Genomic DNA, 23,281 nt, shown 5'->3' on the forward strand with positions numbered 1-23,281 from the left:
ACCACAAAGAACGGCGTCTTGGACGTAGATTCGCTGGGATGATTATTATGAGCGAATTCCTCCCAAGGTAGGAGTGAGACCCAATTATCCTGATGGGCGTTAGAAAAGTGGCGCAAGTAGGTGGTCAGAATTTGGTTAATCCGTTCCACTTGGCCGTTGGTTTGAGGATGATACGCTGAGGAGAAGTCGAGAGACGTGCCCAGGAGGGCACGGCCGCCGATGTCACAGTCCTCTTTTTTGGGCAGGTGAATTGATCTGATAAAGCAAATATCTGCAAATTTTTACACTACATTGAGACATTTAACTGTGTAGGTCTGTTTGCCAAACCTGTTTCAATTGTCGAAGTGGAGAAGCATACAAACCACATCGAAATTACTAGCAGGCTGGTGTTTCATTAACCTTTTTGGCTGTCACATGAATCCTACCTAGCATTTCTGGTTGATTCCATCATTTACCTCATTTTAAATTTTTTTGTATATCTTGTTATACCGGGGTCTAAAATGCATATTAAACGAAAAGTGGTACTGGCAACTGACGTGCTAATGTGAGAGAGAAAAAAAGCCACTAACAGCAGCACCACCATCGCTACTGGCAAAAGTAGTAGTACCAAATGCAGACCACACTTGGCCTCCTTTATGTATAAGTAGGGAAGGAGCAGAGGGCGTAAATGGAGTGCCTGTCACATCACTTGTCACAACAGCAGGAAGATGTCAATTCTGACAGCAACACCATCAGCTTGAGTCCGTGTTTTATTCAGTACAACTCCTCCGCCACCATAACAACATGTTGTACATAGCAGACCTTCAGCTCCATTATTGATGTCTGTTTTTGTTCTGTTCCTTAGTCCCCTAACTCACAACATCCAGGGGACTAAGGAAGATGCTCCACCAGAACAACTACTTCCAGTTGATTTATTGGAAGAGACGGGGACACTATTCTCCATCGCTAAGCTGTGTTGCTGGGTCTGTGAGCCGTGGTGGTAGGGGCACTGGCAGTGGTAGTAGCACTCTGAATCCGGGCAAATCTTGAGGAGGCAATTAGTTGGGTGGGCCAAGAGCTCAAGCCATTTTCAACACAGCGAGAACTGTGACAATTGCAAACCAATTAAGGATTCCAAAAAAAGGAAGATCAATACATTTTGGAAACTTCAAAGGGTTGTACACATCTTTTCTGGACAATTAAAGGCGTTGAAGTATTGAGATTTGGAGTGAAATTATTTTTTGCACAACTAATTTTTGTGGAAAATTCTGCAAAGATTGTGAATTTTAATTTCGAAAGATTTATTTAATATAGTTACATATTACATAGGTTGATAAAAGACATAGGTCCATAAAGTTCAGCCTTTCTCCAACAGTTAGGCATTCACTATGGCTAGATTATAACCCACAATGCCATTTGTTGTGAGAAAAGAATCTAGGCTCATTGTAAATGCTGATATAGTATCTGCCTTTACTACCTCTTGAGGTCGGGCATTCAACAATCTGACTGCTCTAAAGCTCATTTACAATGAAGAGCTGTTTACTGATTCTTGCAGTATAAACAGGCCGATGATCACCCAACGAATGAGCAAAATGCTTGTTCATTGGATGAAATAATGGCAAAAGATCGCTCAGTGCGCATCATTTACCTTGGTCTGCATTTGCAAGCTGGCTATTAAACGATTGCTTATTGGTACAGTTTTATTGATTGGTGGTTAAATCATGCAGTTGGTCATTCCATGCAAACTGACTCTGAGAAAAAAAACAAAACTTTCCTCTTTAGCTGTCAGAATAGCCATTCTTCCACAAGTAATGAGTACCCCCTGGTTCTTTCTAAGGTCTTTTGCAGGAACAAGTCATGCTCCAGTCCTTTGTACGGACCACACACCTATTTATACATGTAAATGAGATTGCCTCTAAAGGCCCTTTTACATTTAGCGATGCACCAGAGATCCAACCAGCGATCCGACCCGGTCAGGATCGCTGGTGCATCGCTAAATGATCGCTAGTGAGCTTTCATACAGAAAGATCTCACAGCGATGCAGCAGCGACGCAGCGCACGATACTCACCTTTCACACACAGCGATCCTGCGTCCTCCCGCCCGCCTCCAGCGTCGCTCGTCGTCACAGCAGGAAGCCCCAGCAGGAAGCGCCCGACGAGAAATGGAGCCGGACATTCTCGCGCGATCAGCGATGGACAGCGGGGGAGCCGGTCGCTGGTAAGTATCACACATAGCGATATCGCTAGCAATATCGCTATAACGTCACAAAACCAGTGACGTTTTAGCGATATTGCTAGCGATATTGCTTAGTGTAAAACCCCCTTAAGGCGTCTTCTTTCTAATGCTATGTTTACACGTCTAGTAATCATCATTTAGATCGGATCCAGCAGCAGACACAACAGTTGTGCAGACAAAAACTCATTTCAACTGGATTTGTTTTTTTTAAAGGGATTGTCCACTACTAGGACAACCCCTTCTAGATCAAAATGTTTGGTGCTGATAAAATAATGAAGCCTATATTCACCTCCCGTGCAGGCGTTGTTCCCGCGGTATTGGCACTCTCTCCTGAGGTTCCCATGTGGTTGATGTGATATGTGACGCTGGCGCCAATCAGCAGTGGCATCACTGTTCCCGTCTTTGAACCTATCAACATGAAGTAAAAGTCCAGGCTGCAGACTTCCTCTTCCTGCTCAATTTGACAGGAGGCGGGAACAGTGAAGCCAGCGCTGATTTGGGATCAACATCACTTGTCAGAACAACAGCACAGGAACCCCGGGAGGCAAAGTGCTGCCATCGCAGGAACGGCACTGGTACGGCAGGCGAGAATAAATTTTATTATTTTATGGGGGCCAAGCGAGGGGTATGAGAAAAAGTTGTCCAAGTAATGTACAACATCTTTAACAATGAAGTCTATGGAAAATGGATCCGTTAATTAGCCATCAGTTTTTCTCCCATTTGTAAAGGATCCTTCTTTTGCTCACTGGGTCAGTTTCAAAGAGATTACTTGAAAGTTCACATGTCCAGTAGTATATGTTAAATATTTATTTTTCCACCTCTAGTAAGCAAAAATGGATCGTTAACTGGAGAAGAATGAATTGCTATTAAATGGATTTGTTTTCCGTAGACTTCACTATTAAAAAAAAATGGATCTAGTTGAAATCAGTTTTTTTCAGGAGGACAAAAAACTTGTGTCTGCACAACTATTTTGTCAACAGACTGCTGCTGGATCCATTCTAGCGGATTATTATTGGATATGTGAACATTGCCTAAGCTAAACAAGCCCAACCTCTCATTATAGGAGAGGCCTTCAATCCTATGTGATAATTTAGTTTCCTGCCTTTGAACTGACTCTAACTTTCCAATAATAACCTTTTTAAAAAGTGGAGCCCAAAACCTGTTGCATATTCTATATATGGCATAACAAGTGATTTATAGATGGGTAATAATACATTGAGAACACAGAATTTTATCTCTCTTTTTCATCTTAACCCCTTAATGACCAGGGGTATTTTTGGTTTTGCATTTTCATTTTTCCATCCCCTTCTTTCCAGGGCCATAGCTTTTTTATTTTTCAGTCAATATGGCCATGTGGGGGCTTGTTTTTCTGAGGGACAGGTTGTACTTTTGAACGACATAATTGGTTTTACCATGTCGTGTACTACAAGCAGGAAAAAAATTCCAAGTGCGGTTAAATTACAAAAAAAGTGCAACCCCACACTTGTTTTTTGCTTGGCTTTTTTGCTAGGTTTACTAAATGCTAAAAGTGACCCACCATTATGATTCTCCAGGTCATTATGAGTTCATAGACACCAAAAATGTCTAGGTTCATTTATATCTAAGTGGTGAAAAAAAATTCCAAAGTTTGTTAAAAAAAATGCACCATTTTCCGAGACCTGTAGTGTCTCCATTTTTCGTGACCTGGGGTTGGGTGAGGGCTTATTTTTTGCGGGCCAAGAGGACGTTTTTAATGATACCACTTTTGTGCAGATACGTTCTTTTGATCGCTCATTATTGCATTTTGATGCAATGTCACAGCGACCAAAAAAACGTAATTCTGGCGTTTTGATTTTCTTTCTCGCTATGCTGTTTAGCGATTGGGTTAATCTTTCTTTTTGAATGGGGCGAAAAGGGGGTGATTTAAACTTTTTTTTTCATATTTTTTAAAAGTTTTTTTTTTAAATTTTGTCATGTTTCAATAGCCTCCATGGGAGGCTATAAGCATCCCATACTTGATTGGCTCTGCTACATATAGGCGATGAGCAGATCGCCTATATGTAGTAGAATTACTGAATTGCTATGAGCGGAGTCCACATCAAAGCAGGGGAGATGTCCAATGAAGGGCTATGCCCTTCATTGGACGCTAAGGTGTTAAACAAATTTGTTTGCTTTTCAAGCTGCTGCTTGACCTTGAGTGCTGTTAAGACCCCGTCACACACAGCGAGATCGCCGATTTTGAGACGCATCAGCGATCTCGCTAGAGATCTCGCTGTGTGTGACATGCATCAGCGACAGCCCCCCCCCGCCAGGTATCGCTGATCGTGCACGAATGTCCTGGGCCAGCTCCCAGCGCTGTAAGCAGACGCTGGGAGCTGGTATCCAAGGTAAATATTGGGTAACTAAGCGCGCGTGTCGATTAGTTACCTGCTGTGTACCTTGGATACCTGCGTGCTGGAGCTGGTATCCAAGGTAAACAGCGGGTAACTAAGTGCCGCGCGCGCTTAGTTACCCAATATTTACCTTGGATACCAGGTCTCAGCACAAGCACGCAGGTATCCAAGGTACACAACGGGTAACTAAGCGATGCGCTCGCTTAGTTACCCGATATTTAGCTAGGATACCAGCGTCCTCGCTGGTCCTGATCGCTGGTGTGTCTGTCTGTTTGGCAGCTCACCAGCGATCATGTAGCGAGGCACCAGTGATCCTGACAAGGTTGTATCGTTGTCGGGATCGCTGGTGCATCGTTTAGTGTGAAGGCACCCTTACTCAGCTTACTTGTAACCAGAATAGCCAAGTCCTTCTCCTGTTCTGTAGTTCCGTATATTTCCATTTAATGTACATGCAGCAATACGATTATTCTACATTTATCAACATTAAATAAGCCCTCCCATCAAAGTTGTCATTCTCTTAATATATTGCAATAATCATATTATATGGCATGGTGTACTTACAATTGCTCATTTTGCCATTCTACCCAGCTTATTATTCTCTTTTCTCAGCTCTATGTAAAAAAATGAACATCTTGTCCCTGCATAACTCAATTCCCCTCTGCAAATTCAGAGCCAGCTGCTCCGCTCCTCTCTCTGCCATAGACTTTTGCAGTTGCTCATACTTGTGAAGAGAAAATTCATCTCCTGTTTCTACTTAGAGCTTAGTCAGTTTATAATCACAAGATTTCATAGACCTAACGGAAAACAGAAGAATTAACTGAGAAGGGAAAAATGAGCAATTGTTAGTACACAGTGCCATATACTGTATGATGATTGCAATATATTAAGGGTATCATGTGGGGATGTGCTGCACAAGACCGGAGAAGATGGAAGTCTGCAGAGATGAGCTGTCAAGGTGAAAACTCATCATGGAGTCTGGAGAAGATGGAGAAAAGAAAGAACGACTCCAATCAGAGACAATATCATCTATCGGGTACTTGGATATAAATTTATTTTTGTGATACTGACTAGTGATGAGCGAACATGCTTGGATAAGGCATTATCTGAGCATGCTCGTGTGTTGAGTGTTTTTGGGTTGCTTGAAAAATATGTTCGAGTCCCTGCAGCTGCATGTCTCGTGGCTGTTAGACATATACAAGGATTGCCTAAAAACAAACCATCTATCGGACGCGGCCTAACTCCATACACTTTTATGGACCGAGGCTGCTCCCAGTAGATGGCAACGTCACTACACAGGCGATGGCCTCGCTCTATACGAGTATATGGAGTGAGGCTGTGCACACTAGACTGTTTCTGCCCAGGGAGTATGCATAATGCATACATCACTGCCACAGGAACGCATAGCAGACTGCTCTATCTTATACAATGAGCCGCCGCCATAGAATTTAGACTGAGCAGTATATGTTTTAATTATACTGTGGTCTACATACGCCTCTGTATACCTGGAAAGGAAGGCTCTAAGCACAGTGTGCACAAACCCTTATAAACAGACATATGGCCTGGGAGAGCGAGAGAGAAAAGGTAACACTACAACAGTAACTATAGTAACTTAAGTGGATGATCAATCCAGATCCTTTCAACAAACAAGAAAACATGCCCAGCTTTATGTGTGGAAAAAAGAAACATAATTGAAATACAAAATGGGGAACACCTATTAAGTAAATGTCTTAATATTGCTTAAATGATCTTTTATTATTTATATATACTGCTAATGCAGGGTTATGTCACTCAGGGAAAAGAGATGTAAATGAAAATATATTAATAATAAGGTTCATAATTAGCAAATATTCTGAATTAAACGATCGTTCTAGAAAAGCCAATTATTGTATAATGTATGAAGCCCTGTGACCCGCCTTGCAAGCACAGGCTACCATAATAGATCTGACACTACAAATACAGCAACAGATCCTGATAATATGGCAACTGTATACATTATACAGGTGGGAGAGGCTTTTTACTGTATAACAAAAACCTTGCCAATACAAGTCTTCAAAAGTAAATATTTTCCAGTGTTTCTAATTTACTATTCTGCTTTCTGATCCATGAAAGGTAACAGAAACGGCCTAATTCTGATCTCAGCATTATATTATAATAAAAATGATGTCATGGATATAAAGAAATTGTGGACAACAGCTCCCCCTTGTGGCTGCTTAATGACATGCTAAGGCTCCTTGCAAACTTACCAGGGGATGTCTGAGATAATCACAGGTTAATCCATTTTCTAGAAAAATACAATTTCTATTATTTGTTACAGCAAAACAAAAAACCAACCAAAAAACTTCATTTCATATACTACTAAACCTTTTGTGAACCTGAAATAAGGAAGACATTCTGAGAAGTAGAAAAATAGTTGCATGCATGGATGTGAGCACAGTCGTTGCTTTTTTGAAGTTGCATGGATAACCCTAAGAAACTATGCCTCAGAAGACCGCCACACTGTCACCCCAAAAATGTCACTAACTTCGAAGCATTGGGAGTGTGGGCCTGATCATTATTTCTATGAGATTCCAGTCAACCGTCTGACAATAGCTATTTGGTACAAAAATAAATTAATAAAATCAAAGAAGCCACAAAACATTGCATGTTAAACTGACCTTATATTTTTTTTGTAGATGACTGCATCTGTGCACTATGTATAAGTCGAGCATATGTCGAGGCCTTTTTCTGACATGTTGTAATGTCAACAGTCAACCATTCACTGGACGGAGCCAAAAGGGTGCTCTCTCAACCTCCGGCTGGCCAGTATGCGACTTCATACCATTCGCAATGACGGTGTGTCTAGAAGAGAGCAGTCTAAGGGCTCATACTCACTTGTGAGAGACTCGCACGGTTCTCGTGTGAGTCTCTTGCATGAAAACCTGGATCTGCTGCCGGCACTGAGACTGGAGCGTGCGGCTGCATAGAGATACATGCAGCCGCACGCTCCGGTCCGAGTGCTGGCGGCAGTGCCAGGTTTTCATGCGAGTCTCTCGCATGTGAGTATGAGCCCTAAAGCTCTTTCCCATACAGGGAGAACACACAAACTCCTTGTAGATGTTGTCCTTAGTGGCATTTGAACCCAGGACTCCGATGCTGCAAAGCAACAATGCTAACCACTGAGCCACCATGCTGCCCTATGGATGAATGCCTTGGTATCCATCCTGAATGTGCACCCTGTGCATGCCTACTTTCTGAGCATAAGCACCCGACAGTGAGCCTAAAAGTAGTGCTACGGAGCACTAGACACAAAGATTAAAACATTTATTGGTTAAAGGGGTATTCCAACCTCAAATCACTAGGGTGTATTCCATCACTTGATGATCATGAGGGCAAGCAGTAGGACTCCATTTCAATGACTTGCCCTTCATAGTGGCTCCCTATCTCCTTAAGCAAGGAACTGCAAACGTCTTCACTTAAATTTGGGTGTGCAGCAGTTCCCCATGCAGAGCAAGTGGCGGAGGCATCGCAGTTCTGGGAAAACCCTGAAGCAGCTGCAATGTTTGGTTATTGCTGCAACTGTTTATTCTCAGAATCTGTGGGGGACACAAACTAATAATATGTGTAAAAAGTGCAAAAATGGATAAATTCATAAACCTGTGATGGGATTGGGATGGGGATTTTCTGCGCACTTTGCAGGCCTCTGAATGGCAGTGGTTAAGTGGCGCCGCTCTATCCACGTAAATGTACCTTAATTATTATGACACCGTGTCAAGTCAGGGAAACCGTTGGGGGAATGCTGCCTTGCAGAAAATTTCTGTGCACCAGAAGACTTGCCAACTCTTTTGAGAGGTCTCTTTTTCTAAGAGCCTCACCCACTGCCATTTTAAATGGAGTTTTGGTGCACATTTACTGGTTTCATTAATACCCAGGGAGCCATGGTAAAATCTGGTCAAAGCAATAATAAATATGCCACATTAAACCGTTTGGTGCCTTTAACTTTATTTTACTGAATAAGTTGCAGACATGATAAAAACACTGTACACTGGAAAGCTGTCACTCTGCTGGGGGAGGCTGATGGACAGGTTTGGTAACATGCTATTCTATCGGCAGCCATTTTGAGAACAGGATAGATGAACAGTCTGTGAGGAAGACTTCACCAATAAGTGTGTGAAGCTTCACAAAAGAAAGAGAAACTAATCCTTAGACCATGTGCACACAAAGAGTATTCGTTAAGTTTTTTACCTCAGTATTGGTAAGTCCAAACCAGGAATAGGTGAAAAATCCAGAACTGGTGACGTGTTTCTATTATACTTTTCCTCTGATTTGTTCCTCTCTTGGCTTTGGCTTACAAATACTGAGGTAAAAGACTGAACGCGTGCACGTGGCCTTGTATATTAGTGACTATTAATTAGATTCTCAGCACATTTGTGAAAATGAAGCTAAAGAGACCCATCCCTTAAACCCCTTCCCCCCCAAGGGTAGTTTGCACGTTAATGACTGGGCCAATTTGTACAATTCTGACTACTGCCCCTTTATGAGGTAATAACTCTGGAACGTTTCCATGGATCCCGGTGATTCTCACACTGTTTTCTCGTGACATATTGTACTTCATAACAGTGGTAAAATTTCTTTGCTATGACTTGCGTTTATTTGTGAAAAAAAAAACGAATTTGTAAAAAATTTCACAATTTTCCAACTTTTAATTTTTATGCCCTTAAATCACAGAGCCATGTCACACAAAATACTTAATAAACAACATCTCCCACATGTTTACTTTACATCAGCACAATTTTGGAACCAAATTTTTTTTTTCGTCAGGAAGTTAAGGGTTAAAAGTTGACCAGCAATTTCTAATTTTTACAACACCATTTTATTTTTACGGACCACATCACATTTGAAGTCACTTTGAGGGGTCTATATGATAGAAAATACCCAAAAGTGACACCATTCTAAAAACTGCACCCCTCAAGGTGCTCAAAACCACACTCAAGAAGTTTATTAACCCTTCAGGAATTTTTGGAATGCTTAAAAAAAAATGAACATTTAACTTTTTTTTCACCAAAAAATGTAATGCTTTGACCTAGTAAACACGATTGTTCCATATGCTTGCACATTATATCAGAACAGGGGATGCCCGGGTAAATTTGAAAAGATCTGGGAGAAGTGGAGTTCTTCTCATCTTACATTGTAGAATGGAGACATTGCATGTGAGACACTATGGTGAAAGGCAGTAGGCTGCGAATTGGTAAATAGTTGACGTAGTTGTAGTTTAGTTTAGGAATTTATAATCGATCTGCATTATCTAAGCCAGTGGTCCCCAACCTTTTTTGCACCAGGGACCGGTTTCAAGCAAGACCATTCTTCCATGGCCCGGCAGGGCGGGGATGGAGGTGTGGCAGGGGTGGGGCTTTGGTCATAAGGGGCGGGGCTATGGACGCGGTTGTAGTGTAGCAGTGCATATTTATAATTACCGTATATACTCGAGTATAAGTCGATCCGAGTATAAGTCGACCCCCCTAATTTTGCCACAAAAAACTGGGAGAACTTATTGACTCGAGTATAAGTCTAGGGTGGGAAATGCTCCATAGATTATTCCCCCATATGGTATCCTCAGAAGAAGCTCCATAGATTGTTCCCTCATATGCTGCCCCCATAAATAGCTCCATAGATTGTTCCCTCATATGCTGCCCCCATAAATAGCTCCATAGATTGTTCCCTCATATGCTGCCCCCATGCTGCTGCTGCATGTAAAAATAAAAAAAATGACATACTCACCTCTCCGTCGCTGGGTGTCAGATTGTCACCTGTCCTGCGTCCATGGCTGCTCACCGCTATCTGCACGTCATCAGTCAGTGACGTTCAGACTGCAGGGGGCGCGGCGCGCACTAACCACGTCACCGCGCCCTCTGCTGTCTGAAGTCACTGACCGATGACAGACAGCAGCAAGCAGCCATGGACGCAGGACAGGTGAGTATCGCTATACTTACCGGTCCTGACGCTGTCGCTTGAGTCCCCAGCTTCTCCGCGCTCTCTCTTCCTGCATTCAGCGGTCTTGTGATACCGCTCATTAATATGCGCATATTCATGAGTTTTAATGAGCGGCACCACGTGACCGCTGAAGGCAGGAAGAGAGAGCACGGGGAGAAGCTGGGGGCTCAAGACACAGCGTCAGGACGGGTAAGTATGACCTGACACCCCCGCCCCCCTCTGACCCCCTTTGTATATGACTCGAATATAAGACGAGAGGGGGACTTTCAGCCCAATTTTTTGGGCTGAAAATCTCGACTTATATTCGAGTATATACGGTAAATAACATTTATAATGTGACTCAACTCACCATAGGTTTTGAATGAGTGCTCCATCACCCCCATCCTTGCCTGCTCCATCACCCCATTTTTGCCTGCCCCATCACCCCATCACTCCCTTCTCCCCATCACTGCCATCTCTCCATCATTGCCTTCACCCCATCACTGCCGTCTCTCCATCATTGCCTTCACCCCATCACTCCCTTCTCCCCATCATTGCCTTCACCCCATCACTGACGTCTCTCCATCACTCCCATCAATGCCTTCTCTCCTTCATGGCCTTCTCCCATTACCCCCTCATGGCCTTCTCCCATCACCCCAGGCATCATGGCCTTATCTCCCCATCACGGTCTTCTCCTCATGTCCCCATCTCCTCCAGGGCCAAGCTCCACCTACACAAACACAGACAAACACACACACACACACAGACACACTGTCATGGTATGCCTAGGTTACTTTAGGCAAAAACCCCGGGACCCCTGCGATGTCCCTCAGACTAGGGCAACCCTGTCTGTCCCTCTACCCAGGGTTTACACTGAAGGTGTGCCTGCCTGAGCCTCCACCCTGTCCCTGTCTCCTGTCCAGCCCTAAGCTGAACCCACCTCCCTCCACCCAGTGAGGGGACCAGACACCAGACCCCACAAATACGTATGGACAGGGGTAAAAGAAACACCACACAGTTAATACACAAGGGAATACAATAATGTGCAAGGGCAACCAAATATATATATAACAGATTGGAGAAAGAACCACTGAGGGATATACTGCACCAGATATCAGACGCTCCAACACCACCACTGCTGACCGGTATTGCTAGCACTAGGCAAAAGCTATAGTCGGCGACGCCCATAGTCAGGATGAACTATTTAAAGACCAAGGGCGTGGCCCAGCCCTCAGCCAGCATGACAACCTGGTTAACCCTATCCCGACTGGAACAGAATACCCAACAGGGTATTACCGCTGTCTGCCGGACACCCTGGTGTGAACAGTGTCCGACATGACACACACATGTACACACACAGACAGACATACATACACACACCACCTCTCTCCTCACCTGTCGCAGCATCGCCCGCGCTTCCTCGCTCTGACACAGCAGCGGCGCGCTCCTCTCTGTGTCAGTCAGAGACAGGAAGCGCGGGCGGCGGGCAGGAAGCTGGACGGGTCCTTGCAGCTCAGCTCCTGCTATTCCCTATTGCAGGCAGCGGAGCTGCTTGGATCGCTCCCTGGCCGCCGCTACACATGAGGGCAGTTTAAGAATTGCTGCGCGCCGCCCCAGCCCCCGCTACGCCACTGACCGCCCCTGGCTCCCCTTGTGTCCGCGGACCGGCAAGGGCACTGCAGCGGCCCGGTGCTGGGCCGCGGACCGGCGGTTGGGGACCCCTGATCTAAGCGACATGATAAAGGCCTGTGAGATATGATTGATGTACATGTTTATAATATATAGGCCGCTGTTCTTTGTATATGCTTGGGGGATTATGTATGTATTACCCGTATATTAATAAGAGTGTTTATGCTCTGTACAATGTTCATAACCACAAGCAAATATGTATGCTGTACATTACATCCTTTTCTTGTTTCGAAGTTTAATAAACAAATTAAAAAAAAAAAATGTAATGCTGACCCAAATTTATTTTTTTAATTATAACAGGTAAAATGAACCCCAAAATTTGTTGTGCAATTTCTCCTGAGTACGCAGGCACCCCATATGTGGGGGGAAAACCACTGAGCTCGAAAGGAAAGGAGGGCCATTTCACTTTTTGAATGCAAAATTTGCTGGAACAATTGGCGGACACCATGTCACGTTTGAAGAGTCCCTGATGTGCCTAAACAGTGCAAATCTCCCACAAGTGACATTTTGGAAACTAGACCCCTCAGGGAACTGATCTAGATATGTCCAGAGAACATTGAACCCTCAGGTGCTTCACTGAAGATAAAAAAAAATCTTATTTTCCCCACAAATATTTTTTTAGCCACAAATTTTGCATTTTGATAAGGGTAACAGGAGACATTGCACCATACAATTTGTAGTGCAATTTCTCCTGAGAAAACTACTGTTTGGACGCACGGTGGGGGCTTGGAAGAGAGGGAGCGTCATACGACTTTTTGAAAGTAAAATTTCCTGGAATCATTAGCAGAAGCCATGTCCCATTTGGAGTGCCAATGATGTGCCTAAACAATGGAAACCCCCCTCAAGTGACCCCATTTTGGAAATTATACCCCTTTGGGAATTTATCTACAGTTGTAGTGATGATTTTTACTCCATGGGTATTTTCCAGAAACAAGCAGCAATGAATGTTGCAGAGTGAAAATTGCAAACTGCCGTTGTAGTGACCAGTACGTTATGCCCAGCTCATGCTTCTGGAGACATGCACCCGTAAGGCCTTTTTCACATTTCCGTCTTTCAAGGTCAGTCAAAATCCGCCAGGCGGTTAAAAAACGGATCTGTCTCCGTCATGGGCCAAACTGGAGAGAGAGAGAGATTGATTCACGGCTTTTCCGGAACGCTATTCAGGGTTAAAATCCCTGCCAGAGCAAATCTGCCGGGCATGCACAATACAAAATGGCGGACCGTCGCTCTAAAAAAAACATTTCAGAGTCCGTCTCTTCCGCTCGGGAGCCGCTAAAATTCTGACGATCCGTCAAAAAACGGGTGAGACGGACGACCGTCAGTCAAATCCGCCACTAAGGTTAGTCTATGGGGGAAAAAAACCGGATCCGCCAAAAAAGGGTCGGATCTGTTTTTTTCTAAAAGTGGCAGATTTTGACTGACGTCAAAAAATGGAAATGTGAAACAGGCCTAAGTTATGCAGGCTCTCATAAATCAAAAATGCCAAACATTTGGACACTATATGTGGTTTAGGTACACTGTGGGGCTCAGAAAGGAGGGGGGGCATTTGGATTTAGGAGTGCAGAATTTGCTGAACTTCTTTTGAGGAACGAGGAGCCATTTTGCATTTCCTGAGCCATTGTATACCAGTAACATGGAAGATGACAGACCTGAGTGGGACTTGCTTTTTTGTGGATTGAGGTGAAGCTTTTATGGGAACATTTTACATATCGTTTGGGATCACATTTATCCGGAACGCTACACTGTGCACTTATTCTGAGGTTACCATCTAAATCTCTGAGTGACATGATTTAGATGAAACCCCCGAGGGATCCATTCACTATGAGGCACCAGAGTTACTTTGGACTCCATCTGGCCACTGTTCAGTGGCGTCCTTTTCAGGAGTACACAAAACTGTTATGCAATCCTAAAAAGATGGACACCGTAGGATCACATGTCCTATGGTGACCACAGTGCCCCCATCTGCCTCATTATAGGGAATCTTCTGCTGGGGTTCCGTGTGAATCACATAGTTCAGGTATAAACGCTCAGCGCAGGATAAATGTGCGTGAAGCCTTACTACGATCTTTGGGAGGCAGAATGAACAAAACAGCAAGTGAAGAATTGGTTTTATTTTTTTACGTCGTTCCTCATGCGGTGTAAGTGATTAGACGACTTTATTCTTCAGGTCGGTGCAATTACAGCGATACCAGATTTATAAATTTTTTTTATGTATGCTGCTGTCACATACTAGACGCTTTTATTGAAAAAACTAGATATGGCATCACCATATATTAGGAGCTATAATTTTTCCATATTTCAGCGCTCAGAGTCATGTGAGGGCTTGTTTTTTGACATTTTTATTGGTACCATTTTCAGACACATGACATTTTTTGATCGGTTTGTATTCCGATTTCTACGTGGCAGAATGAACAAAAAACAGTAATTCAGGATTTTTTTTATGATGTCGTTCCACTTGTGGTAAAATTGATAAGGCAGTTTTATTCTTTGGGTCATTACGATTACAGCAATATCAACTATTTTGTCTGACATAGATTTCATTTAAAGCCATACAAATTAAAATTTTGAAAATTGCTAAATTTTCAACACATTTCTGATTTTTTCACAAGTCTTATCGAAATATTTTTACCACTATCATGGAGTACAATATGTCACGAAAAACAATCTCAGAATCAATGGGATCCATTGAAGTGCTCCAGTTATTACCACATAAAGTGGCACTGGTCAAAACTGTAAAATTTTGTCTGATAATGAAGGCGAAAACAAACTTGGGGGGTGAAGGGGTTAAAGCACCACTCCAGCGTTGTTGTTGTTTTAAATTTCAGTGCTGGAGTGGTGCTACTATTCCATGATCTCTGCCCCTAGTAATATTGTAACCAGTTGCCATCTTCTGCTATTCCCAGCTCTAGTCCTGCTCCAATATTTTTTGACCGCAGCTTCTAACTGACCGGAAGTCAGCGGTTATATTCTCTCTGTAAGTCTATGATATCCTCGTTTTGGCTCTCATAGACTTAAGTAGTGATTTCTGAATTGCCCAGCAAGCACTGGAGCGATCTTGCAGATCACAAGCTGTAGAACACAACCAGAGCAGCGCCAATAACAGATGAAGACAGGGGATGGTGAGTACGTTACTACAAGCAGGGAACTTACATTAATAACACCACTCCAGTGATGAAGAAAAAAAAAACGCTGAAGTGATTACTTAATTATGATACATAATGCGTCACAAAGTGCTTTTTATGAGCACCTACTGTCCCCGCACTATGGGGCCTGTGAGCTGGGAGGCCCATGCTGATACAATTGAAAGCAATTATGAGGGAGGGAGCGTCAGCTAATGCTCCCTCTCCCATCATTTCCGCTGTGCGTCTGACATCTCAGCACAGCGGGTACAATGACATCACTACATGACGTCCGTTGTGCTGAGATGTGCAGGCGCTCAGAACATCTGCTGTAGAGACCGGAGCAGCGGGGGAAAAAGGAGAAGTGAATATTGTATTTTTTTTATAGAGGCCTATGGCTACTGCATTATGCTGAATGGAGGCCTATGGGGAGTGCATTATACAATAGAGGTCTTGTGCGTCTGAGATCTCAGCACAGTGGGTACAATGACATCACTACATGACGTCCGTTGTGCTGAGATGTGCAGGCGCTCAGAACCGGACGTAGAGACCGGAGCAGTGGGGGAAAAAGGAGAGGTGAATATTGTATTTTTTTTTATAGAGGCCTATGGCTACTGAATTATGCTGAATGGAGGCCTATGGGGAGTGCATTATACTATAGAGGTCTATCAGAGGTGTATCTAGGATTTCTGGCACCCGGTGGCAAGAATTCAGTTCGGCTCCTCCCCCGCACACATGCGATTTCCACACTTTGCCATGCTCTCCCTAATGCTCTCAATGTTCAGTGAAAAACTGAAAAAAGCAGGGAGAGAAGCTCATTGTCACAGGACCATAAGTATTAAAATCGCACATGAGTGAAGTGTCCATGTGATGACTACTGGAACCTGCATAGCTGAATCCTGACAGTGCAGCTTCTGAATTCTCACAATTAATGCATTGCACACTTTTAGGATTCTCCCGTACCGGTGGTAAGCGTACACGGTCATGTCAGCACAAGCATGTGATTTGTATACTTCTGGCCAAATTCCGACTAGACGTGCCCAGCCTTGCTCCTTTCATTTTCATTGAGTGAGGCCACACATGTCTAGTCAGCATGTGACCACATGTATGTAAATTACCGGCATGAGAGAATCCTAACAGCGTTCAATGAGCACTGTGAGAATTCAGAAGTCTGCAGTCACATAGAATGACTGCAGACTCAGCACAAACCTGGACAACCCCCTTAATATTCCTAACATAAATAAAAGCATGAGAATAAGTCAGTATCACAAATAACATTTACATCCAGGTACCTCATAGATGACGTCGTCTCTGGAGTCGTTCTCCTTCTTTTCTTCTTCTTGTCCAGAACCCATGATGAGTTTTCTCATCCACATCTCATCTCTGCAGACTTCCATCTTCTCCGGTCTTCTGCTTCAACTCTCCACGTGATGCCCTTAAAGATAGAAGTGTCATTATAATGCTCCTAAATAAAAATATCTGCAATATACTGTCACCTCACACTATTCCCCTCCCTCCTCATACTGTCTCTAACATCCCACCTGTTCACCATACTGTCTCCTCATATATTTACCCCCTCACTCTCTATACTGTCTGCTCACACATACCCCTGACTTCCCATACTGTGTCAGCACACATCCCATCACCCTCACTCCCCATATTGTGTCCACATACATTTTTCCCATCGCTACTCATACTGTGTCCACATACACTTACCCGTTTGCTCCCCATACTGTCTGCACCCATCCCCCATACTGTATCCTCATACATGCCCTCAAACATACTCTTCATTTTGTGTCCTCAAATCCCCCCATCCCCACTGCAAATACCACCACACATTAAATCCTCCCATCCCCAATCCAAATCCCCCCATCCCTATGCTAAATCCCCCCATCCCCATGCCAAATCCCCCACACACATTAAGTACCTCTCATCCCCACTCCAAATCCCCCCAGACATGAAATCCCCCCAATCCCCACTCCAAATCTTCCCACACATTAAATAACCCCCCATCCCCACTCCAAATCCCTCAAACACATTATATATCCCCCCACTCCAAATCTCCCCACAAATTATGTACCCCCCCACTCCAAATCCCGCCCCCCATCTCCAGTGGTTTCTTCAGCTCCCCAGTGGAGCACACATAGGGCTCACTTGCGAGAGACTCGCACGATTCTCTCGCATGAAAACCCGGCACTACCACCGGCACTGGGACCGGAGCGTGCGGCTACACAGAAATACATGTAGCCGCTCACTCTGGTCTGAGTGCGGGCGGCAGTCCCAGGTTTCATGCGAGAGACTTGCACGAGAATTGTGCGAGTCTCTCGCAAGTGAACCCTAAGTTCTCCCTCCTTGCTCCCCCATATGTTCCTCATAGTTCTTCCTCCTTGCTCCCCCATATGTTCCTCATAGTTCTCCCTCCTTGCTCGCCCATATGTTCCTCATATTTCTCCCCCTCACCCCCATATGTTCCTCATATATCTTCCCCCTCGCTCCCAATATGTTCCTCCCCCCTCGCCCCCATATGTTCCTCATAGTTCTTCCTCCTTGCTCCCCCATATGTTCCTCATATTTCTCCCCCCTCGCCCACCATATGTTCCTCATATTTCTTCAGCTCCACTGCCCCGTATGGAGCTGGAGCACTTACCATCAACCACAACGGTGCCTCACTGCCTTCCGTGTCTTCGCCTCTGAAGAGCCGGCGAGTGACGTCAGCAGCGTGATCATGTGACCTGATCACGCTGCTGGCGCTTCACTGATGTGGACGTGCCTGCGACATCAGGGCTTAGAGAACAACAAGTGAGTGTACTAGCGTCTGAAGACGCTAGTACAATCCTTGGGAACCGATGTGCAGCACTTTCTCTGAGCCGGCTGTCAGTTTGACAGCCGGCTTAGAGAATGGGAGAATGTAAGTGTGGGGGGCGGCAGAATGCCGCCGACGGGGAGCCTCCTTCTGGACCGCCGCATCAGATGGCCCGATGGCACCCCTCTGTGGGCTGCGCCCGGGGCAAATGCACCGGCTGCCCCCCCTGGATACGCCCCTGAGGTCTATGGGGAGTGCACTATACTGTATGGAGGCCTGTGGGGAGTGTATTATACCACATAGAGGCTTATGGGGAGTGCATTATACCATACAGAGGCTTACGGGGAGTGCATTATACCATACAGAGGCCTATGGGGAGTACATTATACTATATGGAGGCCTATGGGGAGTGCATTATATCATATGGAGGCCTATGGGGAGTGCATTATATCATATGTAGGCCTATGGGAAGTGCACTATACAATACAGAGGCCTACGGGGAGTGCATTATGCTGCATGAGAAATGCATTATACGCCTACATCAACTATTAGGGTGCACCATCATAGTTGTAATCATGGTTACCTAGTTAGGAGACCTAAAACCCAAGCTACGCCTACGTTCTGGTGTAAAACACTTTGGTAAGACCCAAAGTCTTTGTGGAACTCGAGGTTACTCAATATTTTTGGTACTTTTGGTATTTTCACACCAGTTTTACCCAACTCTGACAAAATGTGACACAGCCAACAAACATGCTTAGTTCACTGACTGGAGTAAGATTTGTGGCGAGTCGCACGTCACTTTTCCGAGGTACTTAATTCATTAAGAGGTGTGCGCCTGTTAATAAATCAGGAGTGTCCAACGCCCCGTTGTTCATGCTGGTCTTGATGTATAAAGTCTTCAGTGTGAACACTGAATTAGGTTCCTTAGCACAGTTCTCTATGTGTTAGCGAATACTGCCAGACACAGCTATGAGTTCCCATTTTGCTCTGCACTTCAGCCCCTCACACTCATCACTCCAAGACGCCATATTTGTTTTCCTCACCTACTCTGTACTAACCTGGGAGAAAATGTGTGTCTGTGTATAACATAGGAGGAAGCCAGAGGGACAGGCTCTGGAAACCATATTATTAGTAATCTGAAATTTGTATTGGCCCTAAACACAAGACCCTCATTGGCAAGACACAAAATATTTTTATCAAATCCTTGTATCCAAGGAATTCGACTTGTAACATTAGTAATGCACCTAAGCAAGTCGGTTCCTGACACATCTTCACTAGACTAGAACGGCCGCCAATATTGGGCTCTGGACTTTAGACAACTTGTGACAAACCTGTATTGTGGTCTTCAACAAAATGGCGACGGCACAGTTTCCTGCTCTATGGTCATAGCTCTTGCGCCGGAGGATGTATCACTGTCGAGGCGGCTGGGGCTGATTCTGGCCTGGCTGACAAGTGACAAGTCGGAACCGCTTGTGACACATTGCCGGCTCCACAGTGAGCAGCACACACTGCATCTGCCGCTGTACAGTGAGGGGAGCAGGCGCCACTGCCGCACAAGTAGGTGTGTTGCCTGCAGCTGCTGCCTGCGCTGTGTCAGTGCACGTGGGGTTTGCGGGAGCGCTAATACAGGCCTATGTACATGAGGAGAATTCTAGCATAGGGGTTAGCGGAGGACGTACCTTTCATCACTTTCTGTGTAATTCACTTTATTTTCTGCAAGAAAAAGCAGAGTGACAGCTAGTATGGTGTTCAGTACTGTGTGGGCTGTCACCCTGCTTTCCCAGACATCTGATAGCAGAGATGAGGGGGTCACATAATGGCGCCCTAATACACCCCCTTACATATGAAGGGGTCACGTAATGGGGCACTAATACACCCCCTTCTTTATGAGGGAGTCGTGTAATGGTGTCCTAATACACCCCCTTCCATATGAGGGAGTCGTGTAATGGTGCAGTAACACACCCCTTCCATATTAGGGGGTTTCATAATAATGCACGAATACACCCCCTTCCATATGAGAAGGGGGTCACGTAATGGTGTCCTAATACACCCCCTTCCATATGAGGGAGTTGTGTAATGGTGCAGTAACACACCCCTTCCATATTAGGGGGTTTCATAATAATGCACGAATACACCCCCTTCCATATGAGAAGGGGGTCACGTAATGGTGTCCTAATACACCACCTTCCATATGAGGGAGTCGTGTAATGGTGCACTAACACACCCCTTCCATATTAGGGGGTTTCATAATAATGCACGAATACACCCCCTTCCATATGAGAAGGGGGTCACGTAATGGTGTCCTAATACACCACCTTCCATATGAGGGAGTCGTGTAATGGTGCACTAACACACCCCTTCCATATTAGGGGGTTTCATAATAATGCACGAATACACCCCCTTCCATATGAGAAGGGGGTCACGTAATGGTGTCCTAATACACCCCCTTCCATATGAGGGAGTTGTGTAATGGTGCAGTAACACACCCCTTCCATATTAGGGGGTTTCATAATAATGCACGAATACACCCCCTTCCATATGAGAAGGGGGTCACGTAATGGTGTCCTAATACACCCCCTTCCATATGAGGGAGTCGTGTAATGGTGCAGTAACACACCCCTTCCATATTAGGGGGTTTCATAATAATGCACGAATACACCCCCTTCCATATGAGAAGGGGGTCACGTAATGGTGTCCTAATACACCACCTTCCATATGAGGGAGTCGTGTAATGGTGCACTAACACACCCCTTCCATATTAGGGGGTTTCATAATAATGCACGAATACACCCCCTTCCATATGAGAAGGGGGTCACGTAATGGTGTCCTAATACACCACCTTCCATATGAGGGAGTCGTGTAATGGTGCACTAACACACCCCTTCCATATTAGGGGGTTTCATAATAATGCACGAATACATCCCCTTCCATATGAGAAGGGGGTCACGTAATGGTGTCCTAATACACCACCTTCCATATGAGGGAGTCGTGTAATGGTGCACTAACACACCCCTTCCATGTGAGGGGTCACATAATAGTGCAGTAACACACCCCCTTCCATATGAGGGAGTTGTGTAATGGTGCAGTAACACACCCCTTCCATATTAGGGGGTTTTATAATAATGCACGAATACACCCCCTTCCATATGAGAAGGGGGTCACGTAATGGTGTCCTAATACACCCCCTTCCATATGAGGGAGTTGTGTAATGGTGCAGTAACACACCCCTTCCATATTAGGGGGTTTCATAATAATGCACGAATACACCCCCTTCCATATGAGAAGGGGGTCACGTAATGGTGTCCTAATACACCACCTTCCATATGAGGGAGTCGTGTAATGGTGCACTAACACACCCCTTCCATATTAGGGGGTTTCATAATAATGCACGAATACACCCCCTTCCATATGAGAAGGGGGTCACGTAATGGTGTCCTAATACACCACCTTCCATATGAGGGAGTCGTGTAATGGTGCACTAACACACCCCTTCCATATTAGGGGGTTTCATAATAATGCACGAATACACCCCCTTCCATATGAGAAGGGGGTCACGTAATGGTGTCCTAATACACCCCCTTCCATATGAGGGAGTTGTGTAATGGTGCAGTAACACACCCCTTCCATATTAGGGGGTTTCATAATAATGCACGAATACACCCCCTTCCATATGAGAAGGGGGTCACGTAATGGTGTCCTAATACACCCCCTTCCATATGAGGGAGTCGTGTAATGGTGCAGTAACACACCCCTTCCATATTAGGGGGTTTCATAATAATGCACGAATACACCCCCTTCCATATGAGAAGGGGGTCACGTAATGGTGTCCTAATACACCACCTTCCATATGAGGGAGTCGTGTAATGGTGCACTAACACACCCCTTCCATATTAGGGGGTTTCATAAAAATGCACGAATACACCCCCTTCCATATGAGAAGGGGGTCACGTAATGATGTCCTAATACACCACCTTCCATATGAGGGAGTCGTGTAATGGTGCACTAACACACCCCTTCCATATTAGGGGGTTTCATAATAATGCACGAATACATCCCCTTCCATATGAGAAGGGGGTCACGTAATGGTGTCCTAATACACCACCTTCCATATGAGGGAGTCGTGTAATGGTGCACTAACACACCCCTTCCATGTGAGGGGTCACATAATAGTGCAGTAACACACCCCCTTCCATATGAGGGAGTTGTGTAATGGTGCAGTAACACACCCCTTCCATATTAGGGGGTTTTATAATAATGCACGAATACACCCCCTTCCATATGAGAAGGGGGTCACGTAATGGTGTCCTAATACACCCCCTTCCATATGAGGGAGTCGTGTAATGGTGCACTAACACACCCCTTCCATATTAGGGGGTTTCATAATAATGCACGAATACACCCCCTTCCATATGAGAAGGGGGTCACGTAATGGTGTCCTAATACACCACCTTCCATATGAGGGAGTCGTGTAATAGTGCACTAACACACCCCCTTCCATATGAGGGGGGTCACGTAATAGTGTCCTAATGCACCACCTTCCATATGAGGGAGTCGTGTTATAGTGCACTAACACACCCCCTTCCATATGAGGGGGGTCACGTAATGGTGTCCTAATACACCACCTTCCATATGAGGGAGTCGTGTAATGGTGCACGAACACACCTTCCATGTGAGGGGTCACATAATAGTGCACTAACACACCCCCTTCCATATGAGGTAGTTGTGTAATGGTGCAGTAACACACCCCTTCCATATTAGGGGGTTTCATAATAATGCACGAATAAACCCCCTTCCATATGAGAAGGGGGTCACGTAATGGTGTCCTAATACACCCCCTTCTTTATGAGGGAGTCGTGTAATGGTGCACTAACACACCCCTTCCATATTAGGGGGTTTCATAATAATGCACGAATACACCCCCTTCCATATGAGAAGGGGGTCACGTAATGGTGTCCTAATACACCACCTTCCATATGAGGGAGTCGTGTAATAGTGCACTAACACACCCCCTTCCATATGAGGAGGGTCACGTAATAGTGTCCTAATGCACCACCTTCCATATGAGGGAGTCGTGTAATAGTACACTAACACCCCCTTCCATATGAGGGAGTCGTGTAATGGTGCACTAACACACCCC

At 44.9% G+C, this 23,281-nt stretch overlaps 1 protein-coding gene and 1 long non-coding RNA gene across 5 annotated transcripts in view; one reads left to right on the forward strand and one right to left on the reverse strand.

The window, feature by feature from the left end:
- LOC141087711 (uncharacterized) overlaps positions 1-19,601 on the reverse strand; it is a 67,524-nt gene extending 47,923 nt beyond the window's left edge. Inside the window, exon 1 of the long non-coding RNA XR_012231714.1 lies at positions 19,476-19,601. This is a non-coding gene — a long non-coding RNA (uncharacterized lncRNA). The remainder of the gene's footprint in view (positions 1-19,475) is intronic.
- Positions 19,524-23,281, forward strand: part of HDAC10 (histone deacetylase 10) — a 150,369-nt gene continuing 146,611 nt past the window's right edge. For 3 of the 4 annotated variants that reach the window (XM_073573436.1, XM_073573438.1, XM_073573439.1), the window contains exon 1: positions 19,524-19,701. In XM_073573436.1, the coding sequence (XP_073429537.1) occupies positions 19,524-19,701 (178 nt within the window). Of the gene's footprint in view, positions 19,706-23,281 lie in introns of all 4 variants that reach the window. The other variant, XM_073573437.1, reaches the window with a different exon arrangement.

This window comes from Dendrobates tinctorius, unplaced genomic scaffold, assembly GCF_039654945.1.
Source record: "Dendrobates tinctorius isolate UK_male_01 unplaced genomic scaffold, ASM3965494v1 ptg000035l, whole genome shotgun sequence".
Taxonomy (NCBI): Eukaryota; Metazoa; Chordata; class Amphibia; order Anura; family Dendrobatidae; genus Dendrobates; species Dendrobates tinctorius.